The 22,407-nt window shown below is 35.7% G+C and overlaps 1 protein-coding gene across 1 annotated transcript; it reads left to right on the top strand.

Moving 5' to 3' along the window:
- The first annotated feature begins 260 nt into the window (after positions 1-260).
- Positions 261-20,278, top strand: LOC149577209 (putative thiol methyltransferase 2). Its single transcript, XM_089822650.1, has 8 exons — positions 261-705; positions 1,918-2,048; positions 2,380-2,466; positions 3,017-3,117; positions 3,211-3,310; positions 3,477-3,523; positions 3,640-3,718; positions 19,904-20,278. Exons 1-8 carry the CDS (start codon positions 498-500, stop codon positions 19,958-19,960), a joined length of 810 nt encoding a protein of 269 aa, XP_089678776.1. The 5' UTR covers positions 261-497; the 3' UTR covers positions 19,961-20,278.
- The last annotated feature ends 2,129 nt before the right edge of the window (positions 20,279-22,407 follow it).

The following is a 22,407-nucleotide window of genomic DNA, read 5'->3' as shown; positions in this document are numbered from 1 at the left end:
GATAATAAAATTTTGTTCAAAAGCTTGAAATAAAATAAAACAAAAAAATGATATTCACACATTTTTGTTCTTCAGAATAACTATAAGAAAACGACCTTTACTAAGATCTTTACTGCTGTGAAGTTAGACTCCTTTAGAACCATGAGAGCTGAATAGAGTGGACCCCTCATGGATCAGATACCCCCACAAAATAGAAATTCAAAATAAAACGTTTCAATCATTTCCGTACACTTTTAACTTTCACAAACAAATCATTACATGGATTATTAAACTGACCTCATGAAATACGTTTGCTGTAAACATGTGTGATTTCTTATAATCCTTGACCGCAATCAAACTATCAATCTGAACAAATTAAAATGCCAGAAGCAGAAGCCCTTTACACTTGAAACGGGTCATCGGAAACAAAGAGAAGAAAATCCGCAGAATCGCGGAGATAAACTGAAAAAAACTCCCTGATTAATGAGGACGGGAAGCAGAACTTCCGTGTCCACGCAATGTACAACACACGATTTTTAATCAATTTCAGACGTTCTTACCAATTATATTCACTGGTTGGCAATGGGCAGATGATGCATATAACCGCTCTCGGTTGCAGCGTATTGAGAAGTTTGTCATCCCAATCAATAAATAAAACGACAATGAGTGCCGCACATTTGGAGAGGCAGAGGAAGATGCGAGCATTAGTCAATAATCAGCCAATGGGTATGTCTCGTATCTCCATAATATTTTTCTTCCGATCTCACTGATTTTCCATCGTCTTGTTAGGTTATTGAACAGATCTACTCAGCTATATTCAATCAGCAAAGCTTCTTCTTTCTTTTTCTTATATGTATGATTCAAAGTGTTCAAGTTTTGAAGCTGAGCACAGAGACCGTAGGCTGTCTTCACCTCTCTGTAACCACTCAAGTAGAATGTAAGAGACATTTGTATCTCGTCTTGATCACTGCCTACCCTTCCAGATTGATTCTAGCCATTCTTGCGACAAGCTCCATTAATCACTCCTTGATCAAATCGCACAATTAGTGCATCTGGATCATAAATAAGGCTAATTACTGATCGACTGGGCTATTGGGATCCCCTTTCTGAAAATAAAAAGTAAGATTGTCAAAAAGATTGGAAGTTATCTTTGTCCTAAGATATAGGGCATCATCATTGCACACAACAATCCACTAACAATTGTACTGTGTTTGTATTTTAGCAGTATGCAATATTAGCTTTAAAAATCCCATGATGTATTGGCAAGAAGAGTATACAGAAAACCCATAAAAAAGTTGAAACTAAAGGTTTATCTTGATATGTTTAGTTGTCTGGAATATTGCCTGACAATATACACTCCGAGCAAACTTGAGCTTAGTGGAAGAGATATTGAATGCACCTCGGAAGTCCTAGCCTCTATATTTGATCCCTAGTTGAGCCATGATCAGCTCAAAAGATTGACCTTAAGGTATATGCAATGTGGTCAAGATAAAAAGAAATCTGGCATGAGCCATGATAAATGGGTGTTTTGGAAACATCAATCTCAACACAATTTGAGACAGTATTAGATATGTCAAGTTTAGAGGTACAGTGTCTAGACTATTTTGTTGTAGTAGTTAGCAAATGGCAACTGAAATGATTGATGCTCTTATATGACTAACATTATGTTAACTCACTGGTGCATTTAAAGTACATATCTATACAAAATTATAGATCCCTTGCAGGCAAGTATTTCGATGGTAGATTCTTAACACAGCCTCCCTTTGCAAAAATATAAAATTTGTGTATCCTTTGCAAAAATATAAAATTTGTGTATCTTTTGGGATTGACAAGTAAATTAAATCTTGAATTTTCAAGCAATGTGCTTTAAAGTTGCACTTATGACAATATTATAGGGCTCCGATTGGCTCTTATAACTCAAATTTGACCCCTTTATAGATGCATGGGACAAATGCTGGGTGGAAGGAGCAATCCCCTGGGATATCGGATATGTCACTCCAATTGTCTCACATCTGATAGAAAAAGATCTTATCCCATATGGCAGGACTTTGGTTCCTGGATGTGGTGCAGTATGTATTCTTTACAATTTCAAAACCATTTATTTATTTGGCTATATTAAACTTAAATTCAAAAAAGCTTCAAAGAACATGATCTGCTCTAATTTTTTAATTTACATTTACCAGTCCGAGCCACTCTTTCTACCATTCAGGCCCCAGGAGCGTCATGGAATAATTAGTTCAATGAAAAACCCCTTTCAATTTTGAAGGTTTTAGGCATCATTTATGGGTTTGATTAAACATGAATGGATTGGATTGGATGAAGTTTGATTTAATATTTTTGGCTTGGAAAGCACTGGCACATGTTGATGATATTGACACACTTCTTGGCCTGTGGGTACAGGGGTACGATGTTGTGGCTCTTGCTAAACATAAACGTTATGTGGTAGGTGTTGACATCTCTGAAACTGCAATTAAACGAGCACGGGAGGTAATTTTCGAACACATCAGCTCAACATTTGCAATGATTTAAAAATTGAAATAAATGTAGTTTCACAGATTGTATATCTTGCATAAGGAAGTTTCCCTGTAATTTCTAAGGACAAAAAATGTACTAAGTGCACACCTAATATGGTATTTCAGTCACTGATTTAAATTACATTGTTTAAAAAAAATTATTGACATAGGATTTCTCTGCAGGGGCAAAAGGGTTTGAAAAAGTTACAGTACTATAGTTTCCTGTCCTCAGAGTCAAAATTACTCAACTAAGTATATAATGTAACGCTTTGATAAGATAATAGATTATCATGATATTTATAAGTCTCTATCAGACATTATTGTAAATAGAGTGCCTTAACAAATTATCTTGAACTGGAATCAAATTGGAATCAAAATCTTTCATAGTTTAAGCCCTTCTTCTTTCTGGGCTTTGTGCTGGTTGCTGAACTAATTTTCAAAAGAATTTCACTATCTAGAGTTTTTGAATTTATTTGTAAGTCCTGTAAATGAACATTACTAACCGATGTTCATTTTTTTAAAAGCTGGCTGTGACTGCTCCAAATGCTGAGTATTTCGAGTATCTGAAGGAAGATTTTTTTACATGGGCCCCAACAGAGCAGTTTGATTTTATTTTTGATTACACGTAAGTTTCCTCATTTCAATACTCCCTATTTTGTTTGCTAGCTCTAGAATATTGTCATAGTCACTGTCTAACCCTTTTATTTTTTACTGGAAGGTTTTTCTGTGCTTTTGAGCCTCAGATGAGGCCTGCCTGGGCAAAACGTGTTGCAGAACTATTAAAACCTGATGGAGAGCTTTTGACACTAATGTTCCCTGTAAGGCTCCTTAATGCCCCATAGTTTGGCTTCTGGGAATCAAAAATAGAATTTGTCTTTGCATCCTTTTTCTACCTCATGATAAGCAGATATAGAGCTAATTTGATGCTAAAGAACATCTTTGCAATATCAGATGATAACAAAAGTTGCTGCTTCTGATATGCAGGTGAGCAATCATGAGGGAGGCCCACCTTATGCGGTTTCTGTTCCCGAGTATCTTCTTTAATTGGAAAATTGTTAATAAATTTTTTTTTTGATGGCCTTGTATACAGCTTTTTGTATCATCTTACATTTACAACCAATCAACCTGTATTTGTTTGTTTTTCAAGGTATGAAAAGGTTTTACATCCATTTGGTTTCAAGGCAATCTCAATTGAAAACAATGAAATGGCCATTGAACAACGCAAGGTACGTGTTCATGGATTTTAGACTATTTATGGGCATAAAGATTATTCATGAATCAGGTGCTAAGTAGATATTTTCCCAAGTAAATTTTTGGCAATGACATGACGTGTTGAAGATTAACATAAAAGTGCTGCAAGGATGAACAGGAAAGGAAATTTGCCAAATTTTGCATATGGATTACTGGTTCAGTGGTCTATGTAGGTTCATATTTTGTTTGTCAATTTCAGGTTTAAGAATTAATGAAGGCATTTGTTGTCCAGGATGTTTTAGATGGGTTGTGTTGTGAGTCTTTCACACCATTACGAAGTTGGTATGCAAGGCAAACATATGGGAGTTGTGAAAAGGACAAAGTTACCTTTGACATTTAGTTGGATCACCATGAAGTGGCAACCATGAAAAGGCCAGAATGCGGATTGAAATCAAAATGAGAATGATTCCAGTTGAATGAAGTGGAAATTTGAAACCACTGAAAGGCCTCTTCTAAGTGGACATGCCTCTTGAGTGAAACATCCACACAGGGGAGATCAAGACAATCATTTCGGCCACAAAAGCCATTTGATCAAACAAGCAAATAAATAGAGCAGACTACTTATAGCAGTCAGCGAATTTCACCTTAGAGGTCGATTTTGGAGGAGAAATTAGGAATCATTGGCTGCTAGCTTGAAGAAGATAATTCAACTCAAGCAGATTCAAAGTTCTTAACTCAGGATTTATCAAGGAAAATTAGAACATCAAACTTTGGAAACTCAGAATTTTACCAGCATTTTAAAATCATAAGGTTGGGAATCTGGAGTCCAAATTCATAAATTGGAATTGTTTTGCATAAATTCCCGTAAGTATAGCCTCAATGTCAAGTTGAAGTCATGTGAGCTTTTATTAGCACAATATCCTGATTTTGTTTGATCTTCCCACTTTACAAATTTAACAAGGTTCTCTATCATTTTGCAAAATAAAACGAAGGTGTGACACCATTATGAAGATGACAAAAATAAGGAGATTCAATGTCAGAGATTTCATGGACAAGGTTGCTTGCAGCACCAAGGCTAACATGGAGGCATCGATAATTTGTGAGTCATTCATCAAACACTAGCAAAGAGGTTTTGCACTTGGGAGTTAAGATTGAAAACTAAAGTAGTAGTGCAAGTACAATGCCAAGGATCTCAAGACTTCGAGGAAATCAAGATGTAAAGAAAGTTCAAAGACAAAGTGATGATTAAGCAAGTCTACAAGGGGAAAAAGATTATCACAATCTTGAATTTCCTTCAGGAATCCAAGGTCAATTAAGACTGGTCTGTTGTGAGGTTTTCACACCATTGCCCCCTTGCAAATGGGGCCCCCCTCTTTTTGCTCATAGTTGTTAGGTTTTGACAGTTGAGGTGGCAGTTCAGAGCTCAAAAGGTTGAGGAGTGGTCGAGTGATCAAGTTGTTAAGTTCAAGTGTAGACAGGAGTATCAATGTTATAATTCCACTGGGGCAAGTTTAGTGGTTTGAGGTAAAATTCCTAAGTGCGTCAGTATTTTGGCTATTCAAATAGTCTAAAATACACTATAATGACATGTTTTATACATAGGGGCTTCATAATCCCTAAAAAATTTGATTTTTTATACTTTAAATATGCAAAAAACCTTATGAAAATCATTTTTTCTTTGTAAAAATGCACTTTGTTCTGATAGAAATAAAATTTCCACTTTAAAGTTTCACTTTGTCCCGAGGGAAATAAAATTTCAACTCCAAAATTGCACTTTATCCTAATGAAAATGGAATTTGCAGTCCAAAATTGCACCTTGTCCCAATGGAAATAGAATTTTCACTTCAAAAAGGTCAAAATCCCTGTGATTAGTGAGTTCCCACTCCCAAATAGTGCAAAATCCTTATGGAAATAGAATTTCCACTTGCAGAAATCATGAGAGGACTCCCTATAGGGGTTGTTTTTCAACTTACGAGGAGAGATTTGCAAAAAACAATCACGTGTTGGGCCAACTTGTCCTTATGAGGGTCGTTTTTCCCCTCCTAGACATGAAGAACAAGGACAAAGTGTAAGAGTCCCTATGCATATAAATATTCCACTAGACTCTACACTTAAAATAAATTTCAATTTGGATGTCAAGAAAGTCCTTATGAATGGAGAATCTCCACTTGTCCTCGTGCATATGAAATTCCTCCTAGTTCCTATGAGGGTCATTGTTCCCTTGAAGGCCATTTCGGTTGAGTGAAAATGTTAAGTGTTGGGATTATGGTAGTTCCTATGTGGGTCATTTTCTCCCCATAGAGAAGGAAGACGAGTGAATTTTATCCCCTCGAGGATTGAATTTCTCCTCTGGGGAATGAATTAAGAAAGCATGGCAAATGAAGGCTATACTCATGAAGATCAATTTTCCCTTAGAATGCATACTTGAAGATATGAAAGGAAATTTAATAAAATACAAGGGAAATTAATTAAAATGCAACATAGATGAGTTTCAAGCTGTTATATTCTAATCCCACATTGGTTGGGTGGGTGTGATTTCAACCAAAAACTCCTTTAAAAAGAGCACCTAGAGCTACAAATATAATACAATAAGGAAGTTGACTCGAGATTGGAAGTCAAAGAAAGAATCCAAGTAAAGGGAGAAGTTGCTAAGTCTGAAGGAAGTGAAGTTATAATAATCTCAAAATCAACCAGCACTAGGAATGGAGGTCTTACGCCCAAGGTTTTCCATGACAATCACTATCAACAAGAGAAGAAATCCAGAAACAACCAAAAGTGCTTTGGCGAGGATGCAGAAGGGGGTTTGAATGCTAAATAATCTGAAAACTACCAAGTTGCTGTAATTTTGCATGAAGAAAATCAGGGACCATTAGTCTAGGTGATAGGGGTGTTTGGAGGATCAATTTGAATTGACACAAAGTATGAGACAATACCCAAGGGTTTGTAACAATTGTAAGTTACTATTTAAAGATATAGGTCTGAAAACTCCCTAGGTAGTTCGATTTTTTGTGAAAAGTCATAGCAAATTCTCAAGTAATTAACTCCTACCAGAATGCATTTCATGCTGTTTGAGAGGCAAAATCAAGGTCACTGACCAAATTCTAGTGACCAAAAGGCTGCAAATGCATTAGTCTTTAGATTTAGGTCTGAAATTTTCCTAGGAAGTTTGTTTTTCTCAAAAAAATCAGGGAAAATTTTCAAGTTGTTTAATCAGATCAGAGATCATTGCTGAGTGTTAGGGGATCATTCTTGCACAAAATTGCTGAATATTGAGGGAAATATCACCCAAAAAAAGGTGTGTTTCAGACTTGGTCTTCAGAAAATCGGAATTGTGTCTTGAAGGAAAAGGGTTTGTTTCTCACCTTCAAATCGTAAGATGCCTTCATACTCTTGTTAAAGCCTGTGGCTATTGATTGGATTGCATTGGTCATAGAGAAAGGACTGATTTCAAAGACATTTTCAGACATGTTAGAGGCAGTATCAGAAAAATTAGAACTGAGGCATTAATGGCAAAAATTGATGTCTTCATTTCGAAGCCAAAATTTAGTCATCTAACACGTGATTTTCATGATTTTGAAGTCTAATTATACCTAGTTGCAGATTTAGCCTTCAGACGAAGTTTTCAGACCTTGTCCTCAAAAATTTTCAAGTTTCATGGCTTCAAAGTTTTGACTTCTCTTTGTGATTTTGGGGCATTTAAGGATCAATTTGTTCATTATTACATTGTCCTTGGACATTGCCTCAGCACTACAATTCCTAGCTCCATCTGCAACCAATAGCTATATTTTTTTGAATTCTTGGAATCAAGTCTTATGGATAAAATTAAAGTTTAGAAAGTCTGAAATCAGTCTCTTTATTTAATCCGTTATGCTGTACTACCTTCAAGCTTCAAACTTGAACATGGCAGAGAAAAAAGGGGTAGCAGCAAGGAAGGTCCTGGTAAAGAAGCTATGGAAGGGTTTCTATCTTGAGTCCATGATACCTTCCAAGTGGAAGAAGGTTACAAACAGTATGGAACACTTTGCACATGAGAAGAATGAAGCGAAGGATGTTTGGGACAAAATATTATTTACATTCTCTTATGGAAGTCATCAAAATGAGAAGAGGCATTTACCATGCAGTTGGGTTCCCATTAGCTTTTCAGTGTAATGAGCTCTCTGTGGAATGTGCAAGGCTTTATGATCCAAAATCCCTGACAATTAAATCTATAGATAAGGTATTTCCATTCCTTGGGGAGGAGGCTGTGAGAGAAACCTTTAGGACTCTATATTGCCCAAATATGTAAGTAAGGACTAAGGAAGAGACATAGTCTCTGTATGAAAAGAAGCTTGAAGCTTGCATGGACATCATCAATAAGGGTTGGATCAACGAACCAAGAAGATATCATTCCGAGTTACCCAAGAAGCTTGTAAGTACAAATTTTAAGGATGAATATATTGACATGATCTTCCTACTAAATAGGGTTATGGGAACACCCCAAGGAGTTATGTTTGAGATACTTTACTTAATAAAAGAAGTTTCAGTAGGAAAATGATGTCTAATTGGGCCAAGATGATCAATGACAACTCAGACACCCAATTGAGGATTTTGGAAAAAGCAAGGACATTCTATGTAACTTCCTACATGATCTAGTTGTTGGCCAGGAATATCAATCCAAGTCTTATATATAGGGGCATTATAGGAAATGATAAGCGAGAGTTCAAAGTGTATGATTATCATCCTGAGCTCCAACTTAATGGAAGGGCAAGTTATAGACGAATTAATGATGTTTTTTCCATGAAAATCACATGATCTTTATAGATTGGACTACATAGGAGATTATCCGAGGCGCTGCCATTGATTGGGAAATGTTGATATTGGTACATTCAGTTCCCCACTTTCATTTACATGGACTATTTGATGCGAGATTTGTTCCACTGCAACATGCAGAATCAAATACTTAGTATTCCAGGACAAAACACATATCTCCAACTCTCTCTTGAATAAGGATGCCTATATGCTGAACAATGTAGATGAATTATGTGATCAAATGAGACAATTTCAAGGTTCCTTCTTATTGTGGACTTTTTCTCCGTTTTATGTTGCAATATGCTAGTTATCACATAGGGATTTACAGTATTCATTCAATGGATACCAACTAGACTTTAACTCTTCCAATCAATCGACTTGCAAATAGATAAGGGTTTAGAAATTCTATCAAACTGTTAAAATGTATATAATGTTGATGATGGGGTGAGCCTCTAACCAATCCTTGCTTAGTCGTATCAATTAGGCATTTGAGGGTGTCATCTTCTACATATACAAGAATGATTTTTTCATTTTCAATACTCACTCAAATAATCTATTAAGGTGCTATCCAAATGAAGATTTCCTATAGAAGTTAAACAGTTGCAATATAGGAATAGACTAAATGAACCTTATAATTTTACTTATAATCAACAAGTATAAAAATATTTGGACACTAGTCTGCCATTAATCACCATTCAATAATATGTTCGATCCATCTACTTTTGTTCAACATGAAATGAAATCTAATCTATCCAAGGAATTGAAGAAACCATGCAATACTCCAAAGAAATACAAGTAATTCACCTTGAAAGACCAAAAGTGAATCAACAATTACTTTAATAGCATTATGACAACAATTTCAACAAGTTTCCTCTCTTACCCTTTTCTCTAATCTATATTCGTCTTTAATCTCCTAATCTCATTTCTTACAAATGAGAAGGCCTTGACCTTTTACAGTTGCTCTATTACAATGAAGTGCTAAGATCGATTCAAGACCAAGGGCCAATATTTACCCATTACAAACCCTATTAGGGTTTCCATCATTATCATCTAATTAAATGAAGACACCACCCTATGGGCCCATAGGAAAATTACAATACATTTGAGAGATAATGAGAAAATAGATAAGGTAGAGGCACTAGATGCTTTCCACGTTCAACTTCCTTGAGTCATATGTGATTGGATAATCATACTGCATCAAAAGACCTCCAATCACATAGCCGGATGCATTAGTCTGAACTTCGAACGACTCACTATACCTAGTCAACGCTAACACCAGCTTTGAGGTGAGCTTGCACTTCAACAACTCAAATGCTTCTTGTTGTAATTGCCCCCTCTTCCAACCTTTATCTTTCTTCAAAAAAATTAGTTAGAGAACCCACAATCTTAGAATAACTAGCTACAAGCTTTTGATAATAGTTCACGAACCCCAAAAATTGTCCCACCTCATGAACACTCCTTAAAGACTCCCATTCTTGAATCACCTCAAGCTTCTTAGAATCTGGTTTGATATGCCCATGCCCAACAATATGGCCCAAAAATTACACTTCTAGTACAAATGCGCATTTCTCCTTCTTGAAAAAGAGACATGTGACCTCAACAGACTAAACACCTTAGCGAGGTTCTTCCTACGCTCAACCAACAACTTGCTATAGACCAAGATATCATCAAGGTATACAACAATGTACTAATCCAACAATGACCTAGATATGTTGTTCTATTAGTTCCGAATGTAGTTGGAGTATTTGTCAAGCCAAATGGCATGACAAGGAACTTATATGATCTATTTTGTGTAGTAATTGTAGTATTCACTCATTGCTTGGAGTGAATTGGATCTGATATTACCCGTCTCAAGTTGAGCTTAGTGAAGTACTTGGCCTCAAGTCGATTAAAATTGTTTGCAATTAAAGGTAGTGGAAACTTATTCTTTTGTGTCAACATGTTTAGTGCACGGTGGTCCACACACAATTAAAGAGATCCGTCCTTCTTATGCTGAAACAACACGGGGGCGACACAGGGAGAGCAAGATGACTGCAAGTAACAAGTATTGATGAGATGACACAATTGCCACTTCAACTTTTCCATCTCAAGGCTTAAAAGACGATAAGGAGCACACACAGGCAGCCTTGCATGAACCTCCAACTCAATCCTATGATCCACATGTCCCTTCAAAGGTAACACCACTGCTAGCTTGTCACGCGTCACACCGGTAAACTTGCGCATGACTCCTTGTACTATAGAGGGATTTGATGACTTAGACGATTCGCCCTAAACCTAACCTCCAAGAAAAGTTGCCAAGAATATCTCATTGCCGCCTTTCCTTCCAATTCGCTGCACATTCAATGTGCTTACAACCCGATTTGAGTCACTGCAACACACTCTAGGTACCAAGCATGGTTGTGTCATGTCCAACATCATCACACAACCATGGTGGGGTGATACCACCTCTGTCTCTTGCCTAAAAAACTCTTGCCCCAATATTAGATTGAATTGCTTCATACCATCACCAAGTTGATCAGTCCTTGCCAAAATTCAACTGACAAAATGACATTTTTGATGTTCCCAACTAACTTTTATGCAGAAGCAGTCGGAGACTTGAAGTTGATTCAGTAGGATCCATTTTGAGCCCAAATCCCTTGGCTTGACTTGCTGACATATAGTTGTGTTGCTCTGGAATCCACCATCACAAGTACCTTCTTTCCTCCGAAGAAAGCTTCAACATAGTACAACTTATGTCAGCTTGTAGTGTGTGGGCTCTTACTAGATCTCGTCGTCTATTGCAAGGTATTCAAAAACTAAAGTACCCTCATCTAACTTACTTTCTTGTCGTCCACAAACAAAGCACTGGCCCTTGCTCAATCTGGATACTCACGAGCTCAATGGTCAGGTTGCCCACAAATGAAATAGTTGCAATCCTGATCTGCCTTCTTATCCTTTACAGGAGCATGATCCTTCACCTTCTTAAGAGCATTGGCCCCGTTATGCTTGGCCTTGCCTTTGTCATCGCCATTTTTCTGATGTGAAGCATTGTTTCTCTGATCATTCTTAGGTCAGAAGGGTCTGTGACAATCTGCATCATCAGGTCTGGCCCTGCCAAATCTCTTGGCTGCATCGCCTTTATAATCTAGCAATCCATCCACTACAGTCACTACCTCAGCAAGTGTCTGCACATTCTGTCACTGTAACTCTTTTGCAGCCCATGCCTAAAGATTCTTCACAAACAAGTATAGCTTCTCAAAATCATTGAGCTTAGTGCATTTCAGATCCAACACTTGGAAAGCACAGACATAATCACAGATTTTGCTAGTATGCTTCAACTCATCAAACCTAGTCCAAGTCACCCAATTTGAGTTCTTGGATCAAAACTGATCCTGGACAGTTGCCTTTAACTCTAGTCCATACTTAATAGGTCTCATTGATTTGACAGGTTGCTCATCTGCCAAGTGAGTTTTCTGCCATAGCTTTGCACTTCCCATGAAGCACACGTCAGCCTTCTTCACTTGTGCCTCATCTGTTAACTTAGGAGAGCTAGAGAAGTACTCCTCAACATCCCAATTGAAGTTATCTAGAGTCTTGTTCTCACAATCCCCATTGTAAGAGCCAATCTTCAATGAAGCTTTCAGTCCTTGGGTTCCACCTTGCAACAATGCATGATGAAATGACCGTTCTTCCTTCAAAAACTTCACCTCTTCAGGCAGAGTATCAAGAGCCTCATTCAATTTCCCCAGCTTTTCATGGACAACAACATAACCTTCTTCACAATTACTGAGCCAAATCGGAGTATGGTGAAATTGATCTTTTAATATCATCCTTATAAATCATCATGTCCTTCTAAGAAAGAAATTTGAAAAACTCATAGGAATTTGATACTTTTGGGACAACATTTACCAAAATCACTAACACTGTTTGGAAAGCTAAATGTTCATGTAACTCTGATTGTTCAACTTTTGATGCACTATGATGATCACAAAAGCCCACTAGAACACTTAGTTTCATATTTGTTTAAGGATCCATATTTCTATGCTTTTCCCTAATTCTCTGCAAATTCTCCCTTGAGCAGCTATCATCTTAGCATTCTTAGCATGCTTAGCTTCTTACCCCATCCATTTGTTGCACTACAAAAGAGTTTTTTCAACCTGTGCACTATGATCCATTAATTTCCTTGTTTCTGTGTTTGTTACCATTGATTCTTCTAAAGATTCATTAAACACTCCATTGTGATGATCTAAATCCCTTGATAACAATTCTTTTCTACATATTTCATCAATCCCTTCAACTATCATCTGCATTTCTTGGATTCTTGAATTATCTTCTTGTTCATGTTGCAAAGTTGTCATCTATTCTGTTTGGTAAAGAACCATATTCAACTGTAAGCGATGTTCATCAATTTCTGTTTCTATGTCTTCAACAAACTTGATAGCGACATCCCTGTCCCTGAGTAATTGCAGGTAATTTTCTTTTCTTTTCTAATGCTTCCTTTATTGTTTGTAGCTGTGTACATTCATCACTCCATTCTTTCTTTCCATCTTTTGAAGATTCCATATAAAGTCTTCAATCTGTCTATGAGCATTGTCTGTTTTTGATAGCACTTGCACAATCCTTTCCTCTATGACCACTAATTGATCTTTCAAATCTTGCATCGATAAAGGTTTGTGCTTGTCACAGTGACTAGTACCTTAATAAAGAATCTTTACATTCATTCCCATCTGTAAGAACACTTTCCTTGTCAAAACTCAAAAGTAACTTACATAATATTTTGAGTACTCTGCTTTTGCTTGCCTAGTGACATCAGAGTTTATGACTTCATCACTGCACTGTTCTGTAATGCAACAGGATTCAAATTCATTCTGGGTGTAGTCATAGATGGTTCTTTTCTCTTGCATTTCTTTGCAAGCTCCCTGAATCTCAACTACACATTCATCATGATAGAAATTGTTCTCTTCAACATAATCTTTCTTTTTCTCTTCTTTCTTTAGGAGAGACTTAAGCTTTCGTTTGCATTGTGTGAACACATTGCAAATCATTGTGTATGTAGATGAAGAGCTTGAACATTACTATTTCAAAACAGTCCATAGCATAGATAAAATAGGCTAGGGAATTGTTTCACTTCCCTTGATAGTTAGAAACATCCCGCATAGCTATAACAATCTCTTTTCTGTTGAAACTAGAGCCCAGAAAACTATGAAATAATCAGCAATACTAAAGAAATAAAACTGGAACAAAGCACACGAGAAATATCCTGGGAAAACCCTTCGAGAATGAAGAGAAAAACCCAGCCACACAACACAAAATAACTTTATTAATAATGAAATGTTCAAGTGTACAATGCTTATCGCATGATGCGAATATATAACAATAGAAGAGACTTTTTATATTCTAACCGAAGGTCTCTTGAGTTTCTCATAACTCCTATAATTAAATATGACTCTTCGAATATTCATGCCTCAATGCATGTGAATGACACATGTCATTTACATTTATAATATTACAAATTAAACTTTAAGTGTCCTTTTCAGCTGAAGATGACAATAACTGTAATAACGTTCATATTTCCAGAGATAAAGATCTCTATCGCAGCTACTATCTTCAACACTCCCTCTTAGCCAGAGAGAGATCTTTAGCACACAAAACTACAACCAAAATGTTAATGATAAAATCTTACAATATATTCTATAAGATTCATGAAAACCTGTAACAATCACATTCATGGAATCACTCAACATGAAACATTGTAACGATTAATCACATTAATGGAATCACTCAACGTGAAAACCTGTAACAACCAATCATATTCATGGAATAACTCAACATGAAAAATTTGCAAGACTCACAGCTAAGCCTTTGTTCACGGACTCTCTCAACGTGAACTGTGATGGAATCTTTCAACATGACATCAACTCCCATCACGGAATCTCTCAACATGATGACATCATGGACTCTCTCAACATGATGTTCACTATCACATAGTGAAAGAGTTATCATAGCTGATCTTACAATTTCATTGTTGATTTCACATGAATGGAAATAGACATAACAAAACAAAACTTAGTTCCATTTAAGTCAAATCATACAAATACCACAAGCTTCACAAGCATAAATGAGAATGATGGAAATTTCATAAGCACTCCCTCTTAATTATGAAGCCTCCCTCTGGAGCTATATAATCCTTATCTTGTTGCAGCCTGCAACCAAGAGAGAGTAAGATCAATCTAAAGTATATTATTTCTAGTTATAAAAATAAATTCTACAAGAGTAATACTAATCTCTATGATGATGTCAAACAACATCCATTCAATAATCATTGTAGTCCTCTTGTTACAAACTAGGCGACACTTCATCATAAATCTTCCTCCCTCCATTACTGACAACTTTCACAGCTTTAGGAAGAATAAGAATTATTACACAACATTCACTAGTAAAAAAATCAATTCTAAATAGTATTTTGGTTCCTATCTGTATATAATTTTCATCTCATGAAAAATATACACAATAGATATAGAAGAATAATACTTATCTCTGGATGAACCAAAATTGTTTCCACATCCACTAATCATAATTTGCATGAGATCTGGTTAACACCATCTTTGTCAGCGATGAGTCAACAATATCCAATGATGTTGCTTGCTCCCTCTCAAACTTTCGTTGTAGATGACCATCATTATCTCCAATGCGTCCAACAGAGCTCATTTCAGTCCATCTGGATAGACATCGCCCTTGATAGGAAAGACAGTAGAAGAAGTCATAGAATTTGCAAATGAAACTTCAACATCCTTATTCCTGACCACATCCCTCTTGACAAACACACCCAACTTCAATTGAGAATTTCGATCACACTTCATTTAGTAAACTACAAAATTGAACACATATAATAATACTATGATCATGGCTAGAAGACGCCCAAAATTTCTTGAAATAGAAACCGATTCAAGAAAATCATCCATGCAATCGTGCTCTGCCGCTAGAATATAATAAAAGTCGAGAGATGCAAGAATGAACATATAACTGGTGCTGAAGGACATCATCAATTATATTATGATTATTTCCAATTATTAAAAACCTTTCATATGGAAATAAGAATATAGAAGGTTGTCCACGATAACCGCTGAGTAGTAATCTTTATGAATGAATATGTAATCGGCAGGAATCTATCCGCTAGAGGAAGATGTGCGGGTCCCAGATTAAATTGCCAATAACGTGTAATATATCCTGCAGAAATATTAAGACAAACAAAAATCTCCATACAAATATTGCATCAATATTTGATATTGAATAATCATTATAAAAACTAGAATGCTGATCTCCCTCCGTCGGCACAGAAACAACTACGACTCTTTCCTCGCATCCTTCCACTATCTCTTGCACACTAATCTGGGCCCCTGTTTCACGACGAATTTGAGATATTATACTACCTCCTTTTCCTATAATGCCTCTAGCCTTCGCCTCGGAGCACAAAATCTTAAAAGATATATCTCCCTTTTCTGCCTCCGAAGCCTGAAATCGCTTCGCACGATGCCATTGTCCTTTGCTCCCATTAATGGTTGCACAAGCTTCAGTCCAGAAAACCCTAAATAAATTTTCCCGCTTCCTATTGCAGGTGCAATAATCAAGTCTGTGCAAGTTTGGGATATGCAAAGTCTCCATATTCACATGAAAAGCGGATATCGCAAGCTCAGTAATAAAACATGGCAAAAGAAATCACGACAAATTACATATTATACACGAGAAAATCTCTTGCTATGCCAAGACAGGCAACTTGGCAAAAGATGAGAATGCTCATTATATATATAATAAAGAAATCTTCTACAACCAAGAAAGATAACTATTCATAAATATTAATGCCAGTACTAGAAACAGATCAATGTTTAATGGTATAGAGAAAACTTATCTCAGTGATAACATGAATCTCTGTAAAGTTTTGACGTTTGGAGATTTGACCACCCTCTAAACATGTGATTAAAAACTATCTGAGCATGGTCTTCTAAGATTGAAGATACACATTCTTCCATGTTGCCAAGAAATTTTTGATACAAACAAATCTAGCATGCATTGATAATCATGAAGCCCAGAAAATAGAGCATGGATCACACACAGAAAAAATAAAATAGATCATGACCAAGATTCCCTGATGCTGATTATCAAAAGAACCTGGCTCTGATACCATGTTGAAACTAGAGAAAACTATGAAATAATCAGCAATACTAAAGAGATAAAACTGGAACAAAGAACACCAGAAATATCTTGGGAAAACCCTTCGAGAATGAAGGGAAAAACCCAGCCACACAACACAAAATAACTTTATTAATAATGAAATGTTCAAGTGTACAATGCTTATCGCATGATGCGAATATATAACAATAGAAGAGACTTTTCATATTCTAACCGAAGGTCTCTTGAGTTTCTCATAACTCTTATAATTAAATATGACTCTTCGAATATTCATGCCTCAATGCATGTGAATGACACATGTCATTTACATTTATAATATTACAAATTAGACTTTAAGTGTCCTTTTCAGCTGAAGATGACAATAACTGTAATAATGTTCATATTTCCAGAGATAAAGATCTCTATCGCAGCTACTATCTTCAACATTTTCCATGTGCCCTTCTGATTGTTACTAGGAAATGATGAAACATGTCATAAATCAAATCTTGCAAACCCAAATCCAATGATAAGTTACTTATTCAAACTTCTGCAAAATATCTTGGTATGGCAAACATTCTTGAAGCACAAGTACTACTGACATCATCAAGACCTTGGAAACTATCAACCATCAGGACCAATATCTTCTTCATGGTGTCATCATCATAGGGAATATGTGCTACCGCAATTCTCAAAATATCACTAAGGCATGAAGTACTCATTAATTAGATTCCAACATCTTAATGCATCAAAAACCATTCTTGCTTCAAAGAGGTTTTCACATGGATATGAGAAAAAAATGTTAAATGTGTGAATGTGATTGTTCTATCAGACTCAAAAACAATGTTCCTTGGTTGATGGTTATGAAGCTTGTCACCAGCTTCTTGCAGTGCTTTAACCAACTAAAACCTTTCTTCTGACTCCATGCTGGATCTCAAATTGTTTAACCTACAGGCTGGCAGGAATTTAAGCTCTGATACCACTGGAATGACCCATTCCCGTTACTTCTAATTGTTGAGTTAATTGGACTGGAATTATGTCAAAACAGTTTGCCTATTGTCTTTGAGACATATAGTCTTGTTCCCTTAGACCATTAGTTTTTATTCAATTGATGCAAAGAGCATGACAAAACATTAATGGAATTGATGGAGGTAACCATTGTATGTATTGTTATATTGCTTTATAACAGAATGCAATGCCAAAAAAAGTTTAAACAAGGAACAATTAATCAGTGAAGCCATTTAATTTGCACCTCAGATATATTTATGCGAACACCAATAAATTCATTAAAATTTCTCAAAAAGGCATCTGGTGCGCCTGTTGTTAACAATCAGATAGATGTAATTCTCTATTGCTGGCCATCTGGAGCTGTTCTCCCATCACTGCAAGTTGTGTATTGGCATGGAAAATATTCTTCTGACTTTCCCGTGACGCAGCATAGAGTTTGCATGCTGCAGGTAATTCTATTATATAATTTTCATAGCTCAATTTAGGAGACATTATACGGAATCTCACCTTATTGCAATCCCTTAAAAAAATCTTTAGGACTCAGGTGAGACCTGAGTTCCCACCAATTTTATGCAATCAACCTATCGTTTTTTTAATTGCACACCACTTTCTGATTTTTCCAAAAAAAAATCCACATTTTGCTTCTTATGATTGCATCAAGTTGACCTTTTTATTCCCCACTTAGCCTTGTCCATCAATCCTCAGACTTAGTTCAGATTTCAAAATCAGTAATCTCTTTCTTGCTTGTTTGCTTCCTTGTTGGCTTTGAATCCACCTTGGACCTTAATTCCTACACCCTTGGTACTTAGGTTTATCTCTTCTCTAAATTCCATACCTTATTGCCCTATGGCGGTGATTTCATTTTCAATTCCGATATTTTGCTAATTCTTTGCTCTCTTTCAGCACTCAAGACTTGACTCCTGAAAAGATTGAAACACCTAAACTTGAACCCCTAAGCCTAAGGCAACTATCCTTCCGCAAAAAATGAAAAGAGGGGGTCTCCATTAGAAATGGGGTGATGGTGTGAAAACCTCACAACAGGTCTCACTGACTGTTGTCACAAGAGACTGCATTTCAAATTTTGAATATTACAAAACTCTTCTATAAAAAAATATTTCTTTGATTCTTCTTTATTTAATCATAAGTTTAAAAGCAAGTTTGGTAAAATCAAATGCCAATTAATTATTCATTCATTACAGTAGTTTGAAAAATAAATACTAAGGCTGGTGAAGCAGCAGTAATATTTAATATTGGATATCTTTATACCTATTTTCTCTTTTGTTTCATCCCAGAAAATGCTTGTGCAATGTTTGGTGCTTTAGGTACCTTTGGTTTTAGTTAAATGCCTCTCATTTTTCTCACATATGATACACTTTTAGTCTTGAGAGAACATTACACCCACTTGTGAACTACTGGATGTGACTCTTGCTTATTGTGTGCAGATGTTTGCTTGACAGTGATTGAATATATTTTCATATGCTTTTACAAATATGGTGCTCCAGTTGCAACTTGGCATGATAGTGCTGATGAAAAATGGCATTCTAGAGAGTTACGTTTACATGCCAAGCATTCGAGTAGGGAAGAGAACACAAATGATTTTTAGCATAGTTGACAATGTCCTCCCTTGATTCAGCATAAATCGGACTATTCTTATGTCTTTCATTGAGTCTTGCAGATTGCCTTACGCCTCTTCCAAAGACTTTCAAATGTCTCTTTTAGCAAACCCTCAAGTTCTTCTTTTATCTTTTGTTGCTCAAGGATGAAATGCAATTTGTGCTTTTCTTTTTCCCTCTGCCTGGTTCTCTAATACCATTGTTAAGGAAGGATGAAAACAGGAAAAGGAGAACATTGAAGAAATAGAAATTTACTTATTTATAGGGCAGTGAAGAACAGTTCAATTGCCATTAAAGCCTAGAAAAGGGAAACTGCTAAAAATTGCAAAACTAAATGGTATGCTAATCCATAGGTTTAACTTTTAAGATGAGTATTTACAATTTGAATTTGAACATATGCAAAAACAGTGCCAATCGTGCTATAAAACACCATTAAATTCAAATTGTACTTTTTTTTTTCATATATCCAATGTGATCAATTCTCCACAGTGCATAGTTGAGGTGTCTTACAACAGATCAACCCATTCATGTGACATTTGGTGTCCAATTTGAAAAGTAGCATTAATTGCTCTTTCATATAGAATGCTAATAATTTGTAGATGTTATGAATTTTGGTTGTCTATTCTTATCATTGTAAACAATTGTTTTTTCGATTTTGAATGATGGCAGGGCAGAGAAGTCATAGCAAGGTGGAAAAGACAAGACAGCCATCTGTCTTTGTTGTAGAACCAAACTCAAAATACACAATCCAGGGAAGTCATCTTTTACCGTTTGGACCTTCTGATTAATGAAACCTGCCTTCCATATTGGGCAATGGATTGGCCACTCTAAAGCAATTGAACATTCATATGCATGATATCAAATGCCATCATGCAGTACATGAGAAATATCTTCATCTGGCAACCATTGTTAATGATCTTTCACTCTTATTTTTTGGGGCACAACTCAGGCTAGTCTGATGCTAAAAAGTGTCAAGGATGAGCATGTGTGAGTTGTGAACCTTTATCATTTAAAAACCCATAGAATCAAACAAATTTGATGGAAGTTCGTTTAGCACAATTACATACATTAGTAATATAATTTCTAATGAATTCAGCTTAGTAGACTTTGGTCCCCACAACACTGCATTGAGCATTTTTGTGATGTATATTTGGTTATGGGCATACATTTTCATAGTATTTTTGACCCATACCGATACTCTTCATCTATATTTGTACTCCTATGACCTCACTCTTCTCCTTCTACAGTTAGTACTTTCCTTCTACAGTACACTTCTCTGCTTTGGAACATTTTATTTCATTTGAATTCGCTTGACTAAGGGTGCGGTCCCATGATGGGGGCTGCATGCTCTATTTTTGTGGAGTGGGTGGTCCTATGAAATAAAATAAAAGTTTTCTACGAGATTAATTGGAATATTCTCCTCAAAAGTAGCAGCCTCTACTTTTTAGGGTGCAGATTTAAGTGGGTGGAAAATATGGGCGACTAGAAATTGCCCCATCAGCTTAGGTTTTTCTTGTGCCACTTGTCAATCATATACCAATTTCTAATTTTTATCAATGAATTTTTAAAATATATTTACTTATTCAGTAACTGAATTGAATATGTTAAAATTAGAAAAATCACGAGACCACCCATTTCCATAAATTATTGGGCTTAAACTTTTTAAAAATAACTCCACTATAAAATTCATGGGACCACCCACTTAAAAATAATCCTAAAAGATCTCTAGAGTACCCACTGAATTTGTTTAGGAAGCCCCCCTCCATGGGACCGCACCCTAAATGTACCTTTAGACCAGCTCCTTTGAAAATAGAGGTGTAATATTTTTTAGTTATAAGTTCAATTATTTTACGGTACCATCTTATGTTAAATTTTATGGAAGAGATCAATAGTATTACCTTTGCCTTTTCTTTTTGTACATATAGAAGATATTAAAAAACCCTAGCAAGGAAGAAGAATTTAGGGCTAGCATGGATTATGGAGATTAGCTTCGTATGTCTAACATGGATATACATTGCCATTCACTTCCAAGTCATGTATGCTCATATGTTACCTAAAACTTGGAGGGGGAAGGACTATAGAGAAATATAATAGCTAGGGCCTGTTTGGTTGCAAGCATAGGAATGCATATTGGGAATAGGAATGACTATTCCAATAACAACTATTTTTTGGATTGGGTATAAGCTCATTTTAGAGGCAAAATGAGAACATGTATTCCTATTCCCTATTCTGATTGAGGAACCAAATAGAAAATAGAAAACATATTCCAAATTTTCTATTCCCATTCAAGCAAACAAATGGGTCCTAATGTTTAAAAAACTATAGTTTTGAATATCCTAATTTAAAATATTTTATTAGTTATATAATACATTGTTTAAGTATTTAGGATTATGAATTAATATAATGTTGAGTAATATAAATCATAAATAGAGTAAATACAAATGATTGCTAATGGGTTGATTATGAGTCTTTAAAGATGGGTTGTTCAACAAGATTTTATTAGTTGGGTTTGCTAATGTTCAAAATTAAGGTTGAGTAATTGTTGAAATTTTCATTTGTTTTGATTACATAATATATTACTGTTAATTTCATGTGTTTTAAAATTACTTAACAACCCTTACAGCCTCTATGATTGTTATCAAACTTTGAGATATGAAAAACAAAGCTATCATCTGTTGATGTTAGTTTTATACCACTACATAACATATAGCAATTGAATACTTGATATAGAATACCAAAATTTCAACCCTATCTTGAAAAGTAAATACTTATGAAGAAGATGAGAAAACTCCAAGGTTCCTTACACCTGTGGATATTAACTCAGGTATATTAATATGATTTGCTGGTTAATCATGTAGGTAGACTTATGTTGTTCTTTCAAGGATGTTGAACTTTTACTGCAATGGTGATGAAATCTAGCTTTGCAACGTATACTGACTTGACTTTCTCAATTTACTTTTCCAATTTATCTCACTTCCAACTTTGCTCTTCAAAACTCCAACTACTAAACTACTTGTTGCTTTATTGCTACTCCTATAAATGGAAAGATTAGCACATCGAAGGGGATCAAATTTGATGAAAGCTTGCCAACAATGCTACCTTCATAGATGCAATGATTCAAGAGGAGAAAGACTAGATTACTACACAAGGCTTCCTAATGAGCTGCTAGGATG

The sequence above is a fragment of the Cupressus sempervirens genome, chromosome 1, assembly GCF_028749045.1.
Source record: "Cupressus sempervirens isolate cs-2001-9-10 chromosome 1, ASM2874904v1, whole genome shotgun sequence".
Lineage (NCBI taxonomy): Eukaryota > Viridiplantae > Streptophyta > Pinopsida > Cupressales > Cupressaceae > Cupressus > Cupressus sempervirens.
The sequence above is the reverse complement of the archived record's forward strand: the minus strand, read 5'-3'. Positions and strand labels throughout refer to the sequence as shown.

Excerpts from the sequence above, each read along its gene's own strand:
- LOC149577209 (XM_089822650.1), top strand. The coding sequence starts at position 498 with ATGTACAACACACGATTTTTAATCAATTTCAGACGTTCTTACCAATTA. Across the intron at positions 706-1,917 it reads AGTCAATAATCAGCCAATGG|ATGCATGGGACAAATGCTGG; the intron begins GTATGTCTCGTA and ends ACCCCTTTATAG. Across the intron at positions 2,049-2,379 it reads TGGTTCCTGGATGTGGTGCA|GGGTACGATGTTGTGGCTCT; the intron begins GTATGTATTCTT and ends CTGTGGGTACAG.